General features: G+C 36.0%; 1 protein-coding gene across 1 annotated transcript in view; it reads right to left on the bottom strand.

Annotated features, from left to right (window-relative positions):
• Positions 1 to 5832: 5832 nt before the first annotated feature.
• LOC128856612 (death-associated protein kinase related) overlaps positions 5833 to 27542 on the bottom strand; it is a gene marked incomplete at its 5' end in the record, with an annotated part of 35047 nt that continues 13337 nt past the window's right edge. Inside the window, 4 exons of the mRNA XM_054091922.1 lie at positions 5833 to 9640; positions 10006 to 10324; positions 10425 to 10600; positions 10674 to 10886. Coding sequence (XP_053947897.1) covers positions 7633 to 9640; positions 10006 to 10324; positions 10425 to 10600; positions 10674 to 10886 — 2716 coding nt within the window. The remainder of the gene's footprint in view (positions 9641 to 10005; positions 10325 to 10424; positions 10601 to 10673; positions 10887 to 27542) is intronic.

Raw genomic sequence — 27542 nt, 5'->3', positions numbered from 1 at the left:
GAATAGAACTTATCCTTCAAGCAGCCATCTTAGCTCTAAAGTCACCTATAACCAATTCAAAAATCGTCAGACAACGCAAAGAAGAATTAATGCTTTGGTGCGCACGACAGACATCACTCTCGTCTGTGTACCTGGTCATGGGAACATAGAAGGAAATGAGAAAACTGTAGAACTGGCACGACAGTGGGTATCCAATAACGAATCCGAAGCGGTAGAAATAGGCTGTCCGCAAGGCGTGCCCAAAAGGGAAATCTTCCCGCTTTTCCAGAGGCAGGCCGTTGGCAGATGGACTAACACGGATACCTGCAAAATAACTAAACAAACATGGCTAAATTTCAGAAAATCCAGAACTGATGAGTTATTTAGAAATCCACGAGCAGGCATACATACGTATGTAGAATTACCTCAACAATAACCGGCCACTGACCTTTGGGAGCCCATGTCAGGAAGATGGGGTAGCCGTACAACAATACAAGGTGAAGTCCAAAATAAACCAGACTGGCGTCATAAAAATGTTTTTGATGGTGTCATCTTTTTAATGAGTTAGTGCATTGGAAGTTACATCCCTGGCTGACTTCCAGTGAAAGCTTGGTGACATTCGGTTTAGTGGATGCGAAGTTATTGCGCTTAAAGTGTCAGTTTATTTGCGTTGTCGGTACAAAAATGAGTTTCGAAAAACGAGCTAATATCAAATTTTGTTTTAAAACCGGTAAAACGTTTACCGAAACATAAAAATTAATGAAAAAAAGTTGATGGCAAATGGCATGAGTGGTGTATACGTTTTAGAGATGGTTATGCAGGCATAAATGACAATGAACATACGGGCCGCCCAAATTCAGTAATCACCGAAAACTCCATCGAAGTTGTAAATTGGAATATCTCCAAAACATCGATTTATCGCATTTTAATTGATCATTTGTGCTTACGAAAGGTCTGTGCACATTTCATACCGCTCAAGTGAACTGACGACCAAGACCTCATTAAAGAGGCGAGAAAAGACGAGAACTTCCTTTACAACATTGAACTGGTGATGAAACGTTGTGTTTTCAACATGAACCTGAAACTAAACGTCAAAGTGCCGAATGGAAGGTCCCAAACGAGCCGGCACCCAAAAAATCGGGTTTGGAGAAGTCAAAAATAAAGTCGAGGCTCATTTGTCTTTACGATCCCAAGAGAATTGTCCACAAGGAGTTCGTGCCATCGATGAATTCGCCCTAAATACCGCGAAGGACGAAGCTGGCGGTTATTGGATGATAATGCACCATCTCATCGATGTCCTCTTGTGATTGATTTTTTGACTAGAAATCGCATTTTAATCATCAAACACTCACCGTATGCACCTGCTATGGCTCCCTGAGACTTTTACCTAATCGGAAAATTGCATTTAGCCATGAAAGGAAAACGTTTTGCGTCCGTAGACTCCGATATTTCGAAATTCCGATCAATGACCTGAAACACTCTTTCGAGAAGCTTTTAGATCGCGTATCGAGTGTATCGAGGCCAGAGGGGACTATTTGGAATAAATAAACTCGAAGTTATCAGAACAAAGCTCCTGTCGTTTCTATTTGAGCTTAGTCTTGTTTATTTCGGACTTCACCTTGTAGTTGTAGAAGCTGCAATCAGGAAGAATCTAAGGAATCAGCCTTTCACAATCTGTGTGTGTGCCCAAGTCTGGGTGCTCTACGACATAGAATGCTGGGGGAGATCACCGATGGTTAACTTGAAAGAAATTGCAGAAAAGAAAATATGCGACTTGGGCAGATTCGTAGTCAAATTAAGTTGGCTCTACTAAAAAAAAAAAAGTGGTTCTACTAGTTGTGTATCAAAATGGCATCTTTTGTGTGAATTGGGTCTCGGCTGTGTCACTCAGGCAACACCTCCACCACCAGAATTTGTCCTAAACCCTATTAATTCGTACCCTACGATTTCTTCTCACATACACCCTGTTGCAAAATTATAAACATACCACTTTCCTCTATATAAATCAGTTCATGCTACAACAAAAACCTTTATACTACTTTATATTCGGATTAATTCTCATAATACTTTAACTACTGACTTCTAGCTACACATACTTTTTCTGCTTCTTCTTAATATTGTATTTATTTGCTAGCGCATATTTTATTTATCTATGGTAGTATATTTCTTTAATATTTTTTACATTAAAAGTAATGAACACCATTTTTTTCCAAATTCGTCGCACAACATTTAACTTCTTACAGTTTCACCACATTACAAACTAAAACGTGCAGAGCTGTCCAACAACAAAATTACATTCACTTATACACACATTGAGTAACGCGAGAGTAAAAGTAGTACATTTATTATATATAACTCACATCGTAAAAGATTTTAGGAATATCGTACATTATTAGTGAGAAATATTCGAAGTCTAGAGTTGTAACCTAAAAAAACGCCCTGATGTGTCAGAAATTTAATTTATGGTGAGACATTAGATTTGTTCATGAAGCAAATAATTATCAAGTCAGGTGTTCATGTATCCAAAAAACTTACAATACAAAGTAGGGGAAAGTGAGAGAGCAAAATGACATTCCATATTGAGGGGAAGCTGCCAGTTTTTATCGAATAAAAAAAAAAACAAGTAAAGAATTTGCAAGTGAGAAAAACAGCTGATCGCAAAGTAAAAATAAACACGAATTAAAATTAGCCAATTGAGTAAAAGCTCTAAATTTAAATAAAAATTGTGATTAAAGTGGTGAATGTTAGCAAATATATTTTAGACAAAACAAATCGAAAGTATTGAGGGTATCCTTCGTGTTTTATGCTTGCACTTCTTGGTTATTAACTAATTTGGGGGAAAGAAATACACTATTTTCTTGGTAGATGGCTGTAGTGTCATCGTCGATATCTCATAAAGTATCGATCAAACAATTTAAAGTTTATGCTCGTTGTCAAGGTGACATTTCACACTAAAACAATTACTTTGCTGATAGCAAATGGCCGCAAATTTTTTCGGAAAATCTGGTCATGTCGTAACTGAGTGGTACACAACCATCTTCTGTTTGCCAGAAGTTTTCGGTGAATTGAGGAAAACTAAACGCCGCAGACGAATCATCCTTCAGCAAGTTTTTGAGCACTCAATAGATCGAATTAATCCGCCTTATAGCCCTGATTTGGCGCCTATTGCGTTTTGCTTCTAATTTCTTTTTATGTCTGAACAACAAAAATTAAATGCGCGATTAACGTTTTTCAACGCCTGAAGAATCTGTCGAAATCTTTAAAAAGCTCGTTTTGGTGGTGGCATCTCCACTTCTGAGTGGCAAAGGTGCTTCGAAAATAATATAAAAAGGTCACCCTCGTATATTTAATAAATACATACTGAACAGTAAGCTATAGATAGAATCAAACAATTTTGCTCTCATGAAAATCAATCTCAAAGTAGTTTTCCAGGATGGACACAAAAGATCTTTTAAGTCGAAGTGTCCTGTGTCGCACAGTGGTATAACAACGGACCTGTAAGGTCTAAGTGAGTTGGTCATATGGGCCGACTACCAACGCAAACAACGGTCATTGGGCACGCTACAGATACAAAAAATTGTTTATCCCGCCAGGATTTAGTCAGAAGTTACAGAAAAGTGTTTCCAAATGCAAAAGCCCTGCAACTTAAACACTCTCTTAGTGCAAAAAAAATTAATAAAAGTTAAATAAAGTGAAGATCTAAAATAAAACAAATGGCCCTTCAAAAAAAAAAAAAAAAATAAATAAATAAATAAATGGAAATTTTAGTCCTCCTTTAGGCATCCGGGTCTGGCCAGACTGGCTTTTTCATTTTTAGCATATTTCTTAATCGAATTTAAGATATTTCTATTATAGCTAACGACTTGAGCTTCCCGGTTCAAAATTAAATTTTCTAACGACTTTTAATAACCTTTTAAAAAGGATCCTCGATCCGGGTGTCCATCCAAAGGTTTTAAAGAAATAAGGAAAATGCTAAGCTAAAACAAAAAAAAAACTAATATAATAAAAAAATTAGAAAAGTGAGTTCTAAAAAAATGTAACCCTTCGACACAAAAAAAAAATAAATAAATAAAAAAAAAAAATAATAAATAAAAAAAAAAATAATAAATAAAAAAAGATTAAATAAAGTGCCGATCTAAAAAATGCTCCTCATCGAAAAAAAAATTAAATAAAAGAAATTAAAAAAAATTTAAAAAAATGAAATAAACGAAATTAAAAAAAATATAAAAATATTAAATAAAGTGAAGATCTAAAAAATAGCTATCCTTCAAGAGAACAAAAAAAAAAATAAAAAATTAAGAAAAAAAAAATAATAAAAAAACTTAAAATATGTTATAAAGTGAAGATCTAAAAATGATATTCTTCGAAAAAAAATCAAAAGATACATAAATAAATAAAAAATAAAAATTTTAAATGAAGTGAAGATCTAAAAAATGATACCCTTCAAGAAAACAAAAAAAAAAAAACAAATAAATAAAAAATAAATAAAAAAATAAAAAATGTGAAATAAAGTGAAGATCTAAAAAATGCCTCCCTTCGAAAAAAAAAAATAAAATAAAAAATAAATAAATAATAAAAAACAATTTAAAAATATTAAATAAAGTGAAGATCTAAAATATTCTACCAAAAAAAAAAACAAAACACAAAAATGATAAATAAAAATATAAAATAAAAAATAAAAAGAAAGTTTAACAAAGTGAAGATCTAAAAAATAAACAAATTTAAAAAAAAAAAAAAATAAATTAATAAAATAATAAAAAAAAATAAACAAAACAAAGAATGTTAAGGACGGCGGGCCAATTAAAAGGTCAAAAAAATCGATTTTTTTTTTCCTGAAATCAATAGCTTAGATATTCAAGAACATGAGACACAAATTTTCAGAGTTAAATTCCAAGTATTTGCAGAGTTACAGAGCCGAGCGTAGTGCGGCGTCGAGCAACCGTGCGCTTATTGTTGTAGTGCTCCGCCCATTGGCCATTGACTTTGAAGCGCGTTTTCTCGGCTTTTCATTTTCACGATTTTACCTAATTTATGTACACGATTGCAAAAAAACTAAACGAGCTATCCATTTCATTCAAAATGCGTTATCTTCAGTATTGTTTTCTCTTCTATGTGAACTAAAAAAAACATCCAAAAACTTTTTTTAAGCGACTTTTTACCCAGTTGAAGAGTTTTTTTTTCCTTGAAAAACCACTTTTTTTTTCTATATTACCTTCGCCAAAAATTCGAATTTTACGTGTTTCTCCCAATTTTCTTAGTTCACATCGAAGATAATTACATCAAAATTAACAATCTTTTTTTTTTTGTTTTCAGATGAAAATTGCAAGTTGTATCTTGTACAGAAGTTGGATACTTCAGTGGCAAGGCGCTCTGGGAATCTATTGATAACTCGGCTTACAATATATTGTTGGAGATTGTACAAATTTTTTTTTTTATATTAGTTCAAATATATATTAAACTATCCCCAAAACTTCATTTGGCTAATTGTTTTTTTTCTCATCCTACAACGCTTCGCGAAAACTACTGAATTTAGGACATCTAATTGGCCCGCCGGCCTTAAATGAAGTGAAGATCTAAAAAATTCTACCCTTAAAAACAAAACCAAATAAATTAATAAAAAGTTAATAAAAAAAAATAAAAATAAATGAATAAAAAAAAGACAATTAAAAAAATGTCACATAAAGTGAAGATCTAAAAATGCTACTCTCCGAAACAAAAAAAAATTAAATAAAGCGAAGATCTAAAAAATGCTACCCTTCAAAAAAACCAAAAGAACAAAAATAAAATAAAATAAATTAAAAAACTCTTACCCTTCGAAAAAAACGAGTACAAACGAAATGAAAACAAACAATATTTCATAATGCATTACCAAATATAATGGATTTCTTTTATTCGTTTATGTGTTGATGTGTTGACAGAAAGTAAACCACAAATCATTTTCATTTCAATTCAATTTCAGTTATTATCAATTATCATAAATCAATTAATTAGTAACTATTTGTCTACGATCGGCGCAAATTTGCATGCCTGTAGATATGTACGTAATTATTTATTTCAATAATGCCGCTTTTAACTACAAGTAAAGGTAGGTAAATCATTTCATATTCAGATTTTCATCTTGTAAAGTTAACCACTTCTGCTACTACGCAGAAAAAGTACATAGAAGATATGGTAATTATATTAAAAATATAAGTGAAAAACTTAAATCATACACAGCAGATGCTGCAACAAACAAAAACAAACCAAAAAAAAGAGAGTAATAAAAAATACAGAAATCAAATAAATCGCATAAATCGCATATAAATCTCAACTAAGCGCAGCTGCTTGGCAGAGCAGCACATAAGACAGCCAACGGCAGCGACACCAACAATTTGAAGCCTTAACAGCCAATACAACTACAATACATTTCTATATTAACTAATTCACTAAAACTTAATTAATTAAGAGCAGCAGCGCGGACTTGGATTTGCTTTGCAATGCACATTTCTTCTAAATTCTGCCTACTTTATGTTTGCATTAAAACTAGAAGTTTGGGCATTTCTTTGTTCACAATTCACAAATTCAATTCAATTCAATTCAATTTTAACGTACAATTTTTTATTCTATGCAAAAATTAATTGTGTTTCGATATGGAATTATCATAAAAAATAAAGGCTTCATAAAACTAAACCAACTTAAAGAGATATATTTTCATTTATATATTTATAAAAAAAGTGTAAGCATAATAAAGTAAATGAACTAAATAAATAAATTAAGAGAAGTAAGTTGAAAGCGCGCGTGGGGTGAAAACCCAATGACGCAAACGACTGAATGCGTAAGAATCAAGCAGAAGCTAAGGAAACAAACAGTCACAGTGTTGCTTCAAACAAAGAAAAGCATAAAAGTGAAAATAAAAAGCAACAAAAAGCGAAAGCAAAACATAAATTGAAGAAAACCTTTCAACTTTTCAAATTCAAATTTACTTAAGGGAACATTTATTTACGATTCCGCTAAGTATGCGCGCATTGTAGCTAAACATTTGTTCGGAAACATTTATGTATGTACCTATGCGTGTACACATGTCGCAAGTTTTGTACAACTACGATGCCTATCGCGCCATCCCATGCATCCATCATTGAACTAATCAACTAATTCAATTTCAACTTATCCATTTCACGCTACAAGTTTTGCAACTATTTCACATTAATTTAAATAAAATTAGCTGTAAAGTTATAACACTTAACTACTCGTACATTAAGCAGCGTCGTGTGCAAATCACGCGCCATCAATAGTCATTTAGTAAGCGCGCATGCGTGTGCTGCTGGGGGGCGTTCAGTCAAAGTGGTGTAGCGGTGTGTGTGTGTGACAGAGTTTGGAACGCATATTTTTACAACAATACTTATTTAAATATATAGATTTTTTTTAATCACTTTTTATGCATTATTTTAACAAGAAAAAATTGAGTTTAAGCAAAGAGTAGGAAAAACTATGCGCTCGCTGCTCCTCAACAACTCCACGCCACAACCAGAAAACCCAACGCCAGCAAGCGGCTAGGCTGCATAGCCTGCATTTGTGTTGGCCAGCCGCTTACACAGCATCCACGCAATACTACATACAACAAAGAAATCGGTTAAAGAAATTTCTGGCATTCCTACGCGCCCGGCTGGCCCTTAGCTAACAAATAATACCCTGATCCAAACTCAAATTGTTGGCTGCAGCACTCTTCGCCGCCACATGCATGTGATGGTGATGGTGGTGGTGGTGGTGCGGATGATGGTGTACGCTATTTAAGTGGTGATGATGGTGCAGCTGCTGCTGATGATTGCCCAGCAATAAAGCAGTAGTTGTCGACGTCGATGAGGTGCTGCCGTTGCTGCTGCCGTTGCTGCTGCTGCTGCTGCTGCTGCTGCCATTAACGATGGCTGTTGCTGTGCTGATGGCAGTGCCACTGGCAGTGGCGTTGGCGTTGCTGTTGCTATTAGCGATTTTACTACTCTTAGTGGCAGTGCTGTTGCTGTTCCCGTTGCTTGCTTTGCTGAGCTTGCCGCTGGCGTCCACTGAATGCCTGCATCCGTTCGCGGCGCTGTTCGTTGTCGCCTTGCTGCCGCAGCTGAGACAGAGCACACAAGTCGATTTGTAGCTGGTTGGCAGACTGCCGCCACCGCTGCCGCTGCGATTATGCGCTACCATTACGTGCGTCACGGTATTTGTTGGCTCAGAAGCGCGTCGTCCATTGGCTACGACATGACCAATGTTGCTGCTGCTGTCACCATATTTTCTCAACGCATCAGATTTCTTGGCGTTGCCATTACTGTGCGGCGATTTCTTGCTACCAATACCTGCGCCGCCACCAATGCTAGATCCACCATTTATTTGCGGTGAAGTTGCATTTGCATGCTGTGTCTGCTGATTTGTTGATTGTGCCTCTTTCAGATGTGTGGTTGTTGTTGTTGCGTGCTTCTCCACGCCGTGCGGACTTGTGTTGCCACCTTCCAGTTGAAACTTTTTCACCAGTGCCTTCACCGAAGTGGGCGATGCCTCCGCGTTGGGAGCTTTGCGTATAACTTTCGGTGTTGTGGGTGCGTCGGGGAAGAGGCAATGCGCTGTTGTAGTGGTTATATATTTTTCGTTGTTGGCACTATTGTGGCTGTTGACGTTGCTGCTGCCGCTGCTGCTGCTGCTGTTGGCGTGGTTATAACCACTGGGTAGGGTGAATGTGGCAACCATATTAGCAGATGCAGCAACTCCTGTCGTCGCTGAAGTGCCGCCCATTTCGCTGCCTCCAATTACAATTGTTGTTGTTGCTGTAGCCGAAAGTGGCTTCTTCACCACACCACCAGCAACACCAGCCGTTGCGGTCGGCGTTATTTTCTTGGTAGCCAGAAAAGTGTTCTCCTTATTGGAGTCTGAGGATGAATGCCGGCGTGCAGGTATCTGTAGATGCTGTTGGTGATGCTTTTGCTGTGCAAATTGGTGCTGTTGTTGTTGCTGCTGCTGCTGCTGATAGTGATGATGGCCGCCGTTGTACTGCAACGGTATGGTTGTGGCACGCATTGCGGGCACCGTCACAATTGCGGTGGCTCTTTGTGTTGTTGTTGTATTGGCGCTTGAAGCGAATTTTGTGCCATTGCTGTATCTCGAAGCATTGCCAGCACCGGTGGCATAGGTGGAGTGGGTGCTGCTATTGTGGCGCGTGGCGTTATTTGTTGTTGAGCTGGTATTAGTGGCACTTCGGCCATTATATTTGCCATAGCCATTGCTGTTGTTGCTATTGCTGTTGTTGTATGCAGCCTTGCCATTAGTGATGACCACAGGCTTGATTGGTTGTGGTGCTTCCTCCACTTCCTCCGCATCGGATGATTCCATTTTGCTGCCATTTGTGCCATTCAGCTGGCTGGAATCAATGCTAATGTTGACTTCTTCGTCTTCATCGCCGTCATCATGCGACATTTCGTTTTCATGTTCAGCTTCATCCGCTCTCACCTCATCCACATCCTCTTCCTCTTCTACCTCATCCTCCTCGTCGTCGTCGTCGTCATCATCATCGACATCTTCGTCGGCTGCAGCTGTTGCTGAGTTGACTGTCGTTGGTTTGGCGATGTCTGTGAGGATTTGTCTATCGATTGAGCATTCGTCTTTCAACCAAATGTGCTCGAGACATCCTGCAGCATTCATGCGATCACTGTAGAGCAAAAAAAAATTGATCAATAAATTTTTAATGCTGATGCAAAAAGGACTAGTTTGAGGTTCACAATGGCGCGATAGAAGAGCCAGAAATAGCGAGGGTATGCTGATTTTTCAATTGTTTTAATTCGCAAGTGCTTCACTCAAAAACGGGATTTCCATAACTTTAAAATATTTAGAGATGTTTAATTTACACAAATAATAACATTAGGGCTTTACGAATTACAATAAAAAATAAAAAAAATCAATCAAAAATATTTTGCAAGCTTAGATAGTCTCCACATCCACATCTCACTATTTTTGGCGATTTCGCTACCAACCAACTTCACACCTCCAAACCACTGTACAACAACATCCACTTACTTTGGCTTTATTCGCAAAGCGCGACGTATAAAATCAATTGCCGCAGCGGACACTCCGCCAAACAGTTTGTCCGGAAATGTCAGCGCACATTGCGAAATGTTGAGGAACGTTTCCTGTTTTGTCTCGCCGCCGAAAGGCGAGAAACCGGACAGTAGTACATACGCCAACACGCCCACCGACCAAATGTCCGTCAACAATGAGAGCGGCTCGTATTGCAACACCTCGGGTGCCACGTAATCCGGTGTGCCGACAATCTCACGCACATTTGTGCCCTCGGCGACGACGCGAGAGATGCCAAAATCGCACAACTTCAAGCCGTCTGCAAATACAAAACAAGCAGAAGAACAAAATTAAATAGTATAACAACAATTTCATAAACAATTGCAATGTGCACACAGTGTGCACTAAAAGATACGCACCTTCGATGTGCTCACCAGTGAGCAAAATATTTTGTGGCTTCAGATCGAGATGTGCAATCGAACGTTTGTGCAGGAACTGCAGTGCTTTAAGTACTTCACGCATGCAATAGCGGGCATGTGCCTCACTGAGGCACTCCTCATTGTCTAGAAATGTTTGTAGCTCACCACCGGTTGCCCTGGAAGAGAGAGTAAATTGCATAATTAGAATAGGTGGCTTTTCAAAAGGCTTTCAATTTGCTTAACGCTTACAGTTCCAGCAGCAACGCCGTATCGGAGCGTGACTCGTGCACCGCATTCAATTTGACAATGTTGTCGGCGCCATCACAGAGCATCAGTACAGCGATCTCATGTTTGATCTCCTTGTCTGAGGATTGAGCGCGTCGGCGTCGTTTTAGAAATTTAGCAGCAAAATGTACACCGGAATTTTTGTGTATTGCGCGGCGTACAGCAGCGAATTTGCCTCTGTAGAAAAAGAGAAGGAAAATTGGGAAAATGAGAAATATTAAAAATGGGAAAATACTAAAAATTAATATATATTATATATCAATTTTTTTTTTTAACTAACAAGACAAATAGATAGGCAGGTTATACAAGCTTTGTACTATAATTTATTTATGATAATTTTTTCAAACCATTTCATTTTCTTGGTTAAGGGACAGATACCGGCCCATTTTGAGCCGACAGTTAAAAATTGTTTAAATGACAGACGGCCAGTGCATGCCAAGAAGGACACGCTGTTTCAAATTTTGCATAGTTATATTTTTTTCGTCTGCTATTTTCATTAATCGAGCATGCGCTTTTACTCTCATTTGAGCATACGACTATTTGATCCCACCTTACTCTTACTCCCACCTTACTCTTAAGGAAAGTACTATATTAAGTTTACATCCGCGAAATTTAACCAGCAACATGCATTTGGCTTGCCGTGAAATGTTGCTAGCAACATTGATTGTCAAATGAGAAGAAGCGTCAAATTTATAAGCACTACCCCAGAAGTAATTGGCAAATTTTAGCAAGAAAAGTGTGTTTAAATAAAATATATGTATACAAAAATTGGCGCGTACACCTTTTTTGGATGTTTGGAAGAGTTCCTTCTCCTATTTCTGGTGTGCGTCTTGATGTTTTTCCACAAATGGAGGAACTTACAGTTTTTTTCGAACGGCAAATGGTTTTTTATGAGGAACTTTTTCATGTCAGAAATAGACTCGGAGGCTTGGCATTGCCTGCTGCGGAGCGACCGCTATTAAAAAAACTGTTTTTATCATTTTGCTGTTTCATGCACGGAGATTCGAACCTACGCACTCCCGAATGCTAGTCACGCACCAAACCATTCGGTTACAGCGTCAGCAAACTGAAACAGCGGTGAATTGAAATGTTGCTAGCAACATGTTGCGAGCTTTTTCACAGCGTGAACAGAGCACAACTTTGTCGTGAAATTATTAATATATTATTATTAAAGAGAGAAAATTTACGCATATTTCACGTATAAGAAATTTATATCTATTTTGACAGCTAATTTCTCGTTAAATGGTAACAGAAAAACCAATAAAAAGAAAAACTTCATTATCAAGAGACATGTGATTTTACTTGAGTAGATTTCACTGCATGTAATGCAAAAAAATTTTAACTTAGTTAATTTTTGCAATGCTTTTGATGTCAGTTGTTTTCTATTAATTTTGTATAAAAAATATGGTCCATACTACAACAAAAGCAACATATTTTAAGGTTTCAAGCTTAATAAAATAAATTCATCAAATTTTTATCGTATTGTATTGTCGAACCGGTAGGTAGTTTTATAGCCAATTTAATTCTAGTGCAATAAAGTATACGTTTAACGTTGATTTTTAATATATTTTCTTACTGACGGTCTTGCACATACCTATACGTACATACAACGTTTGAAAGCTTGAAGGAGTGAAAATGCAGAGACTGTCAACAGAAAAAATAAGTAAAAATCAATGGGAACTTTCAGCAAATTCATACTTGTACTTGAACTAAATGATATATACAATTGCATGCCAGAAAAAAAATTAAAATTCTGAGTAAAAAGTTAGAAAATCTGATGATGATGCATGAAGCATTTTTTTTTAAATTTGGTAAAAAGTTTGAAACTTCGATTTATACGGCTCTCAATATACTAAAAATTATATTCTCATACAAAGTTCAAGAAAAGTCTAGCATGACAAACATTATTATAATTATTGATTATTATCATTACGGCTCTTTGAGCCTAGATTTATACAATTAAAGCCTATAGTCAATAAAAAAAGAGAAAGGATGAAAAAAAATATATATTAAGATCAAAATTTTATTCATTTAACCTATGTACAGGCACAGTTACATATATCCGAGGGCATGAATATGTAGAGAAAAAAAATTCGATAGAATAACGAGACCGGCATTGTTTTAGAGGAAGTACGCATAAGTCAAACGCCAGCTGTTTAGCACGAAACCTTCTCTTTCGAATGCAATACCTTTTGTTCCAAAGCGCATATTGAAGGTGGTGGCACTAGACCAACAACAATATTTGCGAAATAAAAAACAAAAAATTAATTTGCCTTATTTTATTCTGTTCTGACAGCTACATGGACAAAAAAACAAATCATCTGATTTACCAATACCACCTTTAAGAGATTCGCCTTGTTTTGTTCTGTAAACAAATCAGTATAGTAAAAGCCTTCGTTAGCATGAGCGTGTTTTGTTTTTGTTTCTCCAAAAAAATGTAAAGAGAAGAATAGAGCAAGATAATGCACTGGCTGACACCGCATTGTGTGGCAAAAGGTTTCTAGTCAAGTGCAGCAATCCAGTGTGCAAGATCAGACCGTTAACCGGCTCTCCGCGAATTTGATAGAATCAGCCGATTGGCTGATGTGATAGGGTTCATGAGAGCGACTTCTGTATGAAGAAACTGAGATTGTGTTGGTGATATATGAAAAAAAAAATCAAGGTTCTTCGTCTCCGTCTACTACACCGACTGATTGGACGAGTGTGGGAATACGTGTGAAATGAGCGGGCAGAATTCTGCTGCCAAGTACTCGATGATGTGGCAGCCGAAGTTACTCGTACATTTTGTTTTTCACTATAGCTGATGGCGAAACCTAGTAATCTATCATCCTTGGTATGAGGCCAACCGCTTTATTCGTACGATAGTGCGCCGTGCGACTGTTAAGTGTTGTCTAAGGGGAAGTCAGCATTTAAGAGAACAAGGTTTGAGTTCGTTGAATCTGGCGTAACGGCAACCGTTTGTTTTGAAGCAGTTGGCCGAGCAAAACTTCAAGCATTTTTCTGAACAATGGATGAGACGCACAAAGCGTTGCGCGAGGGGTGGTACTAAGTAAAAACGAATATGTAAGAAATCAAAATTAACTAAGTAAATTTACAGCGTCAGTTTTTAATAGCCATACCTCGGTACACTCTATATTCATTAACTTTTGTTCGAGGCACTCAAAGTACTTAGCACATTAAATTAGCCTAATCTTCACACTTAACTAGAAATGATTTGTTGTGCTTAATAACGGTGCAATTTAATTAAATAATAAAAAATTAAATAGTGAAAAGAATGAAGTAAACAGCTAAATACCGAGCACCGGTTTCAAAGAACCGTTGAGTTGAGTGGTTAGGTAACCGCCGCGCAAAATACTTCATTAATGAAATTCTTGCAATGAGAGCAAATGCATGTACACACACACATCCATGTTTAATTTGGTAACGGTCTGGGGGCGCATGACGAGTGACAGAAGTCACCAGACAGCATAGTCCAGTTTTGGATGGGTGGATAGACAGACAGACAAACAGACAAACAACATAAGAACAGACACAATTCATTTTGCCGGACGATTTGGTTTAAATGTCAATGTTGCATTTATTTGTGGACTTAGTGGCGATGTTAGGCAGTGTTGCAGTGGAAGTTAATACTCAAATATGCACAAATGCACGTATGTATATTATGTGTGTGCGTATGGGTGTATGCGGCATAAATTGTAGACTTTATTGTAAAAGTGTGAAAGACTTGCGGACATTTTTCACGTTTTGTCGCGTACACTTACGGCATTAAGTGGTAGCTTGATGACAGTAATAAAAACAACAACAACAATAAGAGTAAGAAGAACAACAAGCAGAATGACACTTGGCGTATGACGCATAGTAATGTGCCACGCAACGCAATTGTCACAGTGACGTTGAAGAAATAATAAAAACATTTGTTTGTATGCACGAGTGTGTGTATGCGTTTAGCCCAACTGCAAGGAGTTCATGTCAATAATAAAAGCCAGAGCAACGGCTTGCTTCCGGCATACACCACACGAATAGCAACAAAAAAAGTTGTGTAGTTTGCTATGAAATATTAGAGTAAAGTTTGAAAAAGCGATATGAGTGACTTTTTGTGCATACAACAGTAGTGATACAAATAGCGGCACTTAGAGGTTAGTGAAAATTTAAAACTGTAATAATATGAAAAAATAGTCTTTTGGAGAGACTTTAAAGAAAATATGAAAATATATTTGTATTTTAAAAAAATTTTTAGTAGCAAAAGTTTAAATACAAAGTTTTTTTTTTTAATTTGGTAAAACTAAAATCTATGTACAATAACAAAAACTTAAATTTAAAAATAAGTAGGCTTAAGGGGTTACATGGGTTTCGTCAGGTAAAAAGAGGCCTATTTTCAGTATTTTTTTTTTTTTTTTATGTAAAAAATTATTTATTTAATTCAAACTTTTTTCTGTCTTATAGATACATACATATTTAAAGAATAGTTTCTGAAATTTCCAAAAAAAAAAAAAATTAAAACTCCTCCATTGTGACGTCATTTCCGGTGACCCCTCGAAAAAAAAGGTGCGTCCGCGTTGTCAGCATAACTCCTGACAGGCTCATCAAAAATGAAAAAACAAAAATAAGTGCTTTAGTTAAGACCATGAACTCGTGCTTGAACGAAGGAAAGAAAAAAAGTAAAAATTGGAATTTTGGCAGACATTTTTGCAAAAAACTTAGAATTTCGGTCAAATTTGCTTGACATTTTGTTTTTTTTTTAAATAGTTGTAATTGAAAAAAAAAAAACAAAATCCTTCGTTCAAGCACGAGTAAATTGTATTTCGAACACCTGTGTAAAATTTCATCAAAATCGGTTGAGTAGTTTTCGAGAACATTTGACAACGGACTTTGAAAACACGGTTCCGAGAAAAACGCGTTTAAAGTTTTGAGTAACAATAAAAGTGGCTTAGAGCGCACACATTCCAAAGGCTGTATCTCCGATTTTATTATTCGGATCGACTTGAAATTTTTGGATAATATTCCTGAGAAGTTGTAGAAATTAATAAGCAAAAAAAAAAATATATCGATATTTTGAACCAACAAAACCCATTTAACCCCTTAAATAGGGTTGGCGGATAACTTTGTGCAGCACAAACGAAATAAAAAAAAATTAATAACAAGGTTCCGACTCTGGTAGAGGCGGAAGCGCTAGTAGGATTCTGGATGAATCAACCCATCTACCAAGCAACCAACCAACATCTGGTATTCTGTCATAACGACGTCGTTTAATCGATAAATCGATAAATTCTTATCGATTTATTTATTATCGAGTAATTTTGTATCGATATTTTTTTTTCGAATAATATTTTTATTATAGATACATTTTAGTTATGGATCCAGTTCTTACTATCGAGTAAGCTTTAATTATCAATTTAACTCTTTTGTTATCGATTTAACTCTTAACTCTCTTGTTATCGATTCACATTTTTTATTATCGATTAAACTTTTTGATTATCGATTCAACTTTTTTATCGACAATTCTTTATCGTAAATTTTTTCTCACAGTAAAACTGTCTTTTAATCGATTATAAATTTTTATTCATTTATTTTTTATCGAGTAATTTTATATTATCGATAATGTTTTATGGAATAATTATGTATTTGATTATGGATACATTTTATTTATCGATTTAGTTCTTATAACTGTTCGATATAACTGTTTTATCATTGATTTACCTTTTTATTATCGATTAAACTTTATTATCGATAAAACTTCTTCATTATCGATTAAACTTTTTCATTATCGATTCAACCTTTTATCGACAATTCTTTATCGTGAATTTTTTCTCATAACAAAACTGTCATTTAATCGATTATCCACATCTATTGATTTATTTTTTATAGAGTAATTTTATATTATCGATAATTTTTTATCGAACAATTCTTTTATTATAGAAACATTTTTATTATCGATTTAGTTCTTATTATCGAGTCAGTTTTTATTATCGATTTACTAGAAATTCTCAAAAAAAAAAAAAATCAATATAATTGGAATTTGGAATAGAAGAGTAGTCATTTTGTAATCCTTCCTTGCATTTTTTCAGTTTAGGAAACATACTACACTCGACATATCTCTGTGTTCAATATATCCTATTTCGACGAAAACTTCTTACATTTTGCACAATACTGTACGCATGAATTGATAGAATACGGGCATAAATACTTAGTTATTATGCCACAATCCACCTAACACGTTCCAAATCAAGTTCACGGCATCGAATTGCCGCATTTGCTAGGCACACACAAGGCATGCATACGAGGGCCACTACTTTAATATTTCGTGGTTTCGAAAGCACATTATCTACTGTGTAGTCCAATCCAGTACTGTCCATCCAATTTCTTTGCCCCATTCAGGTGTTGCATTTTGTAAAGGGGTGTCCTAAATTTGCTGTTGTCCTACGAATTAAGGAACTCAAAGATTTATGCTGCCTCCCAACTGCAGTGTTTTATTATAAGTCTTCCTTCTGACAAAAAAAAACTTCTGTGGCAACAAAGTGCCTTCTTTAATCACAAAATATCAATAGCGACCCTCGTGCGCAACACAAATAACTGCGCTTATGTTTGCAAGTAGTGTCCAGTTCAGCTTGCCAGACTAGCAGCAGCAGAGAGACAGACGGCCAGAAAAACAAGCAGCGCTCAAACGGATGTGTACGTTTTGTCTGGACGCATCGACTTGGGCGTGAGTAGCCAGCCGCCCGGTTTTAGTAGCTCTGGCGCCGACATCCATTCATTGATAGAACACCACACAATAGAAGCAACATCGGCGCGCAATAACAAAATCGACTGCCTGCTCGCTTGCGTGTTCGGAATGATGAGTTGAGTGAGGCGTGCTCTGGCACTAAGCAGTCTTAATAATGAAGGTTTTTCGTTGTTTTTTTGTTTTTGTTTTGTATCGGGAAATACAAATAGAAACACTCATAGAGGCATACGGTAAATAGCGTTGCAATGGTGCGGGGTCTGTTGTAGGTAGACAGTGTAAGGATGCGTGCTAGAGCGACGGTAGCAGCTGTTAGCACATCCATACACACTAATATATGCAGGCACAAACTCTCAATGTGGTGACAATTTATGACCAAAGGGAATGCAACACGTAAGACCAATATCGCCGCCTGCCTATTAGTGTTGCAGCTGCGATTCTTCGTGGTCACTGGCACTAACGCGAGAGTTGGCTGCTGATTGGTAGATGTTAGCCCGGCGGCAGCTGTGTGCATTTTATTGTGCTTCACTGTAAGCTGCTGATCTGTTGATTGGTATGCGGGTTTGGTTTGACGCAAATAAGTACGGCTTTAGTCACGCAAGACATTTGAAAGCATTTGCGTAAATTATGTTGCACTGGTGAATATAAATTTTTCTCGAGGAAATCGATGCATTTATAACAGAATTGCATTAGGACGAACAACATGGAGCGAGATTGCTGAATGTTAAGTAGAATCGAGTCGAAAATAAAAATAAATTAATTAAGTAAAAGAAATAAATTAAACTAAAAGAAAATAAAATGAAATAAAATAAAATAAAAAAAAAATAAAAAAAAAATAAAATAAAATTAAAAAAAAAAATAAAGTAAACTAAAATAAAATAAATTAAAGTAAACTAAAAAAATAAGATAAAACCCAAAAAAAGATTAAACTAAATAAAAAAAAATATTAAAACAACAAAAAAAAAAATTAAATGAAATAAAACAAATAAAATAAAACCAAATACCGTAAACTAAAAAAAAATTAAAGAAAACTAAAAACAAGATAAATAAAAAAACAAATTATATTAAAAAAATTAAATAAAATAAAACAAATAAAATAAAATATAATAAAAAACCGTAAACTAAATTAAAATAAATTAAAGTAAGCTAATAAAAAATAAGATAAAAACAAAAACGAATTAAATTAAATTTAAAAAAATGTAATCAAATAAACAAAAGAAAAATATATGAATTAAAACAAACAAAATAAAACCAAAAACCGTTAACAAAAAAAAAAAAATAAAGAAAACTAAAAACAAGTTAAAATAAAAAAAAAACAAATTACATTACAAAAATAAATGAAATGAAACAAATAAAATACAATAAAAATCCGTAAACTAAAATAAAATAAATTAAAGTAAACTAGAAAAATAAGATAAAACTACAATATAAAAACGAATTAATTTAAATAAAAAATTTAATAAAAAAAAATTAAACTAAATGAAATAAAACAAATAAAATAAAATAAATTAAAGAAAACTAAAAAAAGCTAAATAAAAAACAAATTAAATTAAAAAAAATTAAATGAAATAAAACAAATAAAATAAAATAAAAAACCGTTAACTAAAATAAAATAAATTAAAGTAAACTAAAAAAATAAGATAAAACCAAAAACAAATTAAATTAAATAAACCAAAAAAAAAATAATTATAAGGAAATTAAAACCAACAAAAAACAAGACTAATGTGAGCAATTACAATATTTCCAATCATCTATTTTCAATCTTTCAGACTACCTGTAATTTGTTTGAACGCATTGTAAAAGATAAGAGAATTTTTGCTGGTAAAAAGCTTAAGGGGTTATATTTAAAAAAAATCGGGTTTGCTTTTATTTTATTTTCTTAATGTACATATATTTAAGAATGCACACAGAAAATTCAATATCGTTCCGATGAATATTTTCGAAGTTACACGCAAATTTAAAAAGGCGTTTCAGAGAATTTGTACCCAATGTAAAGTGCTTTTCAAACTTTAAACGCGTTTTTCTGACTAGCAAAAAACAAAATATTGAAAATCGTCATTGTTTCGGGCCCTAGCCCCTTAAAATGTCTTATTGATAAGTAAATAAAGTTATTTCTATAGTGAAACAATTTTTTTTTCAACGCTTTATTAATTTATGCATTAAAGGCTTAAATTTAAAAATTAATTCACCAAATATAACTAAGGGATTAGAATAAACAATTTTTTGTTTAGAAATCGCACTTGGTGATTTCAGCTAATAACTTCTTTTTGTACCACATACAAGGTGGCGCAATGGCTTATGGGAAGAAGCTCACTGCTGTCTCTAAAAAACGAACTTCTTCTGTACAAAGCCGCAATTAAAGCCATTTGGACTTACGCCATCCAAGTATGGGGAGTGGAGACGGAAACGGACATTGACATCATAGAGAGGTTTCAGGCAAAGACACTGCGATTAATCACTGGAGACTCGATTTACTCCAGCAACGAGCTAATACGGAACAAAACGAGGATATCTTCAATACAGGAAGAGACAAAACGATTCAGTGACAAATACATCAGTCGTTTGTAGAGCCACCCCAACGCACTTCCCAGGGCCATAATTCAGCCAAACACCTACGTACCGCGCTTCAAAAGGGGCACACATCTTCATTCATATAAACAAAAGCAAAAAATAATAATAGTAATAAATAAATAAACGGCGACCGCCGTAGCCGAATGGGTTGGTGCGTGATTACCATTCGGAATTCACAGATAGAACGTTGGTTCCAATCTCTCTAATAGCGGTCGCCCCTCGGCAGGCAATGGCAAACCTCCGAGTGTATTTCTGCCATGAAAAGGCTCCTCATAAAAATATATAATATCTGCCGGCTTGAAACTGTAGGTCCCTCCATTTGGGGAACAACATCAAGACGCACACCACAAATAGGAGGAGGAGCCCGGCTAAACACCCAAAAAGGGTGTACGCGCCAATTATATATATATAATAAATAAATAAATAATAATAATAAAATGTCATGCCTCTTACTTCATGCTTCAGTATGCTATTTCTAGACCATGGGGTGAGCAAATTCTGTAGGTTAACTTGGACTTCATCTATCTCGCGCACTTCAAGATCGCTTTATTAGCTTAAGTTATGTAAATTAGTTATTGTTTAAATTTAAAACAGATTGCAATAAAATTGGAAATTAAAAAAATATATAGGTATATACATTATATATACAAGGTGGCACAAAATTAGTCATCCAATTTTGTTTGTGAATATATTTTTTTTACAAAATAAAAACAAAAAAATAGTTTGAGTGATGGAAATCTTTATTTTGACCTTTACACGCTCCATCGCTTGTCTGTGTGTACACTGAAGCTGTGTCTGGTTCGCAAGTGTCGAATATGATTGAAGTGCGACGCCATTTGCAAAAATTGTAATTCTTCCGACAGGATGATTAATTCTAAACCACCTAATATTATACAAAGCAAGTATAAATTTGTGCTCAAAAGTTGCTTAAATTCAAAAAAAATTAAAAAAAAAATATATATATATATAAGGTATCAAAACAATCTCCAATTTCAAGCTGTTTACATGCAAAATGCTAAATATAACATTTCCAGGCTTAATATTTTCATTTTGACAGCTAATACTAAAAATAATCGCAAAAATTGCGTAGTAAAAACAATCAAGGGGTATTGACTCTGAAAAACAAATAATTCAAATTAAATATGGACATTTACGAAATCATCAAATCATAGATTGTTTGTGTTAGTAGCCTATTTGTGTTTTAGTCGTTTAAAGGCTTTGGGCTTTGTTGACAATCTTAATTTTTTGGAGTCATTTTTTTTCGCGCTAAAACTGTGACATCGTAACTGTAACGTGGGTGTGCGATTTTTATGCGCCTCTGTTTGGGCGCTACATCAATAATATGAATCTAAAAAAATACTTGTAGATATATATGGATACTTAGTTGAGAATACCTAGCTACATATCTACACACACACACATACATACATATATATATACATACACACATACAGCACAGGAAGCAAACACACAAATTTCTTCAAACAGTTATTGAACCTTTGGAGGCTGAGAATTTCGCATAATTAATTATAAGCCACATTTTTGCGTTCGAAATTCTTTTTTGCGAGTCTTTGTCGAGTCCGCGACTGCGCTTGAGCGGTCGATTGGTAGAGACTGGTCGAACGGAGTATTGACTGCTTAGGGCACTTAAAGTTCATGGTTCGTTTCGCTGGTGATTTGGTAAGCGCGCGTGCATTCGTTAGTCGTTAGAATTGTTGTTGTTGCTGTTTTTGTTTTTTCTTTTTTCAAAATACTGCTTCGTCTTTTTGCGGTATTCTATTGCGAGACGTTTGCACTCGCAAAAGCTGAAGCTGTCTGGCCAAAGCTGAAGTTGAGTTGGCATAAACAGTGGACACTCCCACCCACACGCCACTCACAAAAACAAACAAAAAAAATTTACATACTTATGCTTATATGAATGAGCATGCATGTCATGTATGTATGTATGTGTGAACATATGTGTGCAGATATATAAAATACCAATGTAAGTCAGGAAAAATGAAACGGTGAGTGGCACTTACTCGAGTGGCGGTGGTGGCCTTTTACACTTTTCCAACAGCGCCGCAAGGCGCAGTGGCGGGAGGGTATGCAGCACGTTCTGCGCGCTCTTTGCCGTTTGTTGACATTCATATATGGCCACTTACATGGACGCACATATGTATGCTTCAATATATGCCTGTATGTATGTATGTATGTACATATGTATGTATGTATGCGCAAGTACAGTTTGCAGCGCGTTTAACTATTTGCCTCATTAATTTTTCGCATATTGTGCGATTCTTCCACCGCTGGACGGCAGCGCTTTTCTTAGTGCTTAATATCTATGCATACATACATACGCACGCAGCCATATATATTGCACAATTGTTGTTGGTAGGTTTATGAATGTGTGTCAGTGTGTGTTTATGTATGTTGTCGCTTGCTTTCGGCTTGTTGACGCGTCTCAAAGGTAAATGCGCAACAATGTGGCCAACCTTAAATGGCCAAGATTTCTGTTGTCTTCTACTGATCGATCACGAATATACGAATGTATGTATGCGTGTGTGTGTATATATATGTATATATTCAAGTGAGTACGTAAGCAAAGCAAACAACAAACAGTAAACAAGTCGCGCTTTTGCGGCACTCATTTTTTTCGCTTTGGTTTTGTTTTTTTGTTTTTTTTATTTTCTAAGTAGGTATCTTTTTGCAAACTACTGGCGACATTTTGTCAACCGTAAATGGCGGAAGATATCACTTTGTTCGATGCCGGCTTCTTCCAAAAAGTAACCAAAGTGGATGCGTTTGAAAAATGGACACAAACTTTTTGGCAATTAACGAATTTTCACGAAATATACTTTTGATGCGTAAAAAGGTTGAAAAACTAGGGACATTAAAAAAAACAATAATTTTATTTAAATTCTATTTGTTCAAAATAAATCAAAAAAATGTTTTTCTCCAATATTAGCTTTGCTTAGGTTATGGTGGTAGTCGGTCTGTATACGGCCAACTCGCTTTGGATTGGTCCCATCCCAACGCCGAACAGTTCCGTAAGAGAATAGAAAAAATATCTACCTAGAATCGTCTTCCAAACGAACAACGCTTGCAAATCCTTGAATTTTATTATAAAAATGCGTGTTCTGTTAAGAAAGTTCAAGATCCACTTTTTTATCGAATTGTGTTCAGCGACGAAGCTCATTTTTGGATCAATGGGTACGTAAATAAGCAGAATTGTCGATTTTGGAGTGAAGATCAGCCAGAAAAATTGCAAGAGCTACCAATATATCCAGAAAAGGTCACAGTTTGGTGCGGTTTATGGGGTGGAGGTGTCATTGGACCGTACTACTTCAAAGATGCTGCGAATCGTAACGTAACTGTGAATGGTGAGCGCTACAGTGAAATGATATCCAACTTTTTTTTTGCCCAAAATGCAAGAGCTTGACTTGCATGACATGTGGTTTCAGCAAGACGGTGCCACATGCCACACAGCACGCGTAACAATGGACTTTCAATTGGCCACCCAGATCGTGCGATATAACGCCTTTAGATTATTTTTTGTGAGGCTATGTTAAAGCTCATGTATATTCAGGCAAGCCTGCTTCAATTAACGAAATGGAAGACAACATTAAAGCATTTATATGTGAGATACCGGCCGAAACAGTGGAAAGAGTATGCCAAAATTTGACTAAGCGGAAGGACCATTTGAAGCGCAGTCGCGGTCAACATTTGCATGAAATAATCTTCAAACATTAAATTATATGGACTGTACCATCGATTTAAATAAAAATTTCATGAATTTTTCTGGGCTAAGGCTGGACAATTGGAAAAAAGTGCTCAACTATTTCTTCCTCTTCCCCATCTTTACAACTTCTACACTGTCCATAAGAGAAAACTCCTAAACAGCCAGGTCTGTGTATGTGTGTGGCACATGTTTGAAGCTCTTGGGGTACGAAATCTATGTTGGACAAATATATGAGAATGTTTCAAACTTTTGCGTGCCTTGGAAAAAAAAATTTAAAATTAGTTCATCATATTTTGATATTCCTTCCTTTACCATCAAGAAAACGATACTGTGCTGTGCCTATGTCATCCGAAAGTTCATACATCGCCTACGATACTCGCCGTCGCCACATTGTAAAGGTCTAAAAATCTTTCGCAGAATCTTTCTCTGAAAAACTCCAAGTGACGCCTCATCGGATGTTGTCATCGTCCACGCTTCTGCGCCATACGCTCGGACGGTCATAATGAGAGCCTTATAGAGTGTTAATTTTGCTCGTCGAGAGAGGACTTTACTACTCTTTTTCCTACTTAGTCAAATGAAGCACTTGTTGACTAGAGAGATTCTTCATTAAATTTCAAGGCTGACATTTTTGATTGGCTTTGAGGATTTGTCCAAGTCTGAAAAATAGCCAATCGTTTCTGCAAACAGCCCCTCGTTTGAATAAAAACTTTTTCCTGTCAGGAATTTCTTCAAGTTGGGGAACAAATAGCGGCCCGAGGGATCCGAGGGAGCCAAGTCTGGAGAATAGGGAGGATGTGAAACAAGTTGGAACCCTATTTCCATTAATTTCGCGTGCACAAGTGCTTAGACGTGAGCTGGTGCGTTGTGGTTATAAAAAAGGAAAATCACTCGACTTTTCTCAATTCAAACGAATGGCAAACCCAAAGAAATGCTCCGATCTGGCTGAAACTTGGTGTGTGTTCTTTCAAAAGATGCTACTAACTGAAAATAATTTCGATAAGCGCCAGTGATGCCATCTCTCTGACTTTGCACGTACTTTTCAAACGACCATCGTAACGTCGGAAATCATCTGTGATCATTTTGAACCTTCTCAATGACCAACTTGTCATGTCTAAGATCAGCGCGCGATGGGTATCGAGAAAGAGTACACCACTTCAGAATCAACAGCAAGTCGAGTGTTTACGTGGATTTTATAGTCTGTGTAACCAGAACAGGAATGCATTTATGAGTCAGATTATCGCTATAGACGAAACTTGAGTTCATCATTATGGAAGTGAGCCGAAACAAGAATGTAATTAGGCAGTGTCAAAAATGTGTCCGGTCTCAAATTTTAAAAAGTAAAATAAATATAAATTATAATAAAAAATAAATTCGCAATCAAAAAAATTAACAATCGTACTTTCAGTTGATTTACATACATACATACACACACCTGTATATGCACACGCTTAGCTATTTTTCTTCAGTTCGTTTCCACAGAATAGCCACATTTGCCATACAAAATGTCTTATCTCACATTTTTAGCATATTTTACCTTTGAATTCATATTCGCGATGTTTACAATTAAGCTTAATTTATAATTTTTAATTATTATTACTGTGTTGTATTGTAATTTCGAGTGCGAATTTATGTCGTGTGCCTTTCGGCCACTTAACTCCATTCAAGGTTCACAGCATTCGCGAAGCGTTCAAAATCATGACAGCAATTAACGACCTGCCACCACTTACACATTGTTGCGTTTCCGATTGCATAGTACATACAACGGTACATAAATACAACATGCATACATGCATACATACATACATACATACATACACACATAAATTTGTGCCCATATGAGAGTACAATAATTCGGCAGCAAGTCCTTGGGTCACAAAATTTCAAGTGCAAAACTGAAGTATGTTTTTGTTTGCTTATAAAATGCCGTTGACCTCTGACCTTCATTCATGGGCAACATAATACGGAAAAAGGATTTAAGGCTATTCACTATGAAATGCGCAATAGGCCTGTTATTTGATGTTATTGCTTGGGAAGCACTAATGCTGATTTTATTCTAATCTACTAGAAATCTCTTTGTAGTTGTTTTTTTAGTATTTTAACATGGATCGAGGTTGCACAGTTTCGTGACGCCTCCGAATGGCAGATGATTTTTTACGAGAAGCTCTTTCATGCCAAAATACACTCGTGGTTTTGCCATTGCCTGCCAGGGGCCAAAGGTCTTAGAAAAAACTTCTTCTATCACTTGGTGCTTCATGCACGGCGATTCGAACCTAAGCGCTTCCAAATGGTAGTCACGCACCAATCCATTCGCCTATAAACGAATAGCTTAAAATTGAAGGTATTACTTTTAGAAAACCCGCCCAACGGACACGAGGGTTCCAGTTTATTTAATGTACGGATCATTTTTATTTTTTTAGCAAAGACAGGCAGGTGTGTGTTAATCCCGTACCTTATGAATCTAATAACAATTGAGTGTGCCACTTTCGATAAAAGCTTTTCGCGCTTCTCGTGTTTGATTTCTAATTTTGGGCACGGAGGTAGGGCCACGCCTCCCGCACACTGTTTTAAGGCAAAGGGTTAAAGGTCGAGCTCTACGATAACAACTAGAGATATACCATCATTTATTAAAAAAAGCTAGTACCGATGAGTGCAAAAAAAGAAGGAATATCAAAATATGATAATCTAATGTCAGCCTTGAAATCCAACTTAGCATCTCTCTTGCCAACAAGTGCTACTTGGGACTAAGTAGGCAATTGAATAGTAAAATCCTGTCTCGACGAACAAAACTAACATTCTACAAGGCTCTCATCATAACCATCCTAACGTATGGCGCAGAAGCTTGGACGATGACAACATCCGATGAGGCGTCACTTGGAGTGTTTCAGAGAAAGATTCTGCGTAGGATTTTGGAACCTTTGCACGTTGGCAACGGCGAATATCGCAGGCGATGGAACGATTAGCTGTATGAGCTTTAGGATGACATAGCGCAACGCATAAAGATCCAGCGGCTTCGTAGCAGAGGAAGAGGGAGGCCTCCTCTGCGTAGGAAAGATCAGGTGGAGAAGGACTTGGCTTTATTTGGTGTGCCCAACTGCCGCCGGTTAGCACAAGAAAGAAACGATTAGTGCACTTTGTAAAACCAAAATCACGTAAGCGGTTATCGCGCCAATCAAGAAGGAGAAGAAGAGCAAATCTTATTATTTGAAGGGGATAAACAAACTAGAACACCGTTTGACGAAGTGTATAAGTGTAAGAGTAGACTATGTCGAGAAATAAAAAAAAGGCTTGCCTTAAACAGTTAAGTAATTTTTATTTCTCATGTACTTTTCAAACCAACCTCATATTGCGATTTGTAGCTTTTTCAAATATGCTACGTTCTAGAACCAGTTTTTGATTTTTCAGCAATGCTTGAGAACGGCTACCCCATTGGTCGGCCTGAGCGCTAATCGTCTTCAATTTATTTACTACTTTGGGTTAATAGATTATAGATAAGTATTTTCTCGACAAGACTCCAGGTAAACAGTTGGCATCTTTTCCCTTTCGATTTGTGGTATTTCTTCTTGCTTAGTAAGAAACTTAGGTTAGGTTGGCATGGTTGCCCAAGGAATGAGCACACTTGAACGAAGAAAAACGGTTTCGTCCTTTGTATTGCCATTATGAAGGAGGTGAGGTGATGGTTAAGAGGGTGGGTTTAGAGTATGTGGATTACGAACGATGACTGTGCTGCGTTTGCGTCAACCGCTTTGTGCTGCTGATGAAATTCATCAGATTTTTAATGTCAATGCCAGCTATATCCGCAGGCGTAGCAAAGAAGTAAGAGCCA

This window comes from Anastrepha ludens, chromosome 3, assembly GCF_028408465.1.
Source record: "Anastrepha ludens isolate Willacy chromosome 3, idAnaLude1.1, whole genome shotgun sequence".
NCBI lineage: Eukaryota > Metazoa > Arthropoda > Insecta > Diptera > Tephritidae > Anastrepha > Anastrepha ludens.
This window is presented reverse-complemented; position numbering and strand designations above follow the sequence as displayed.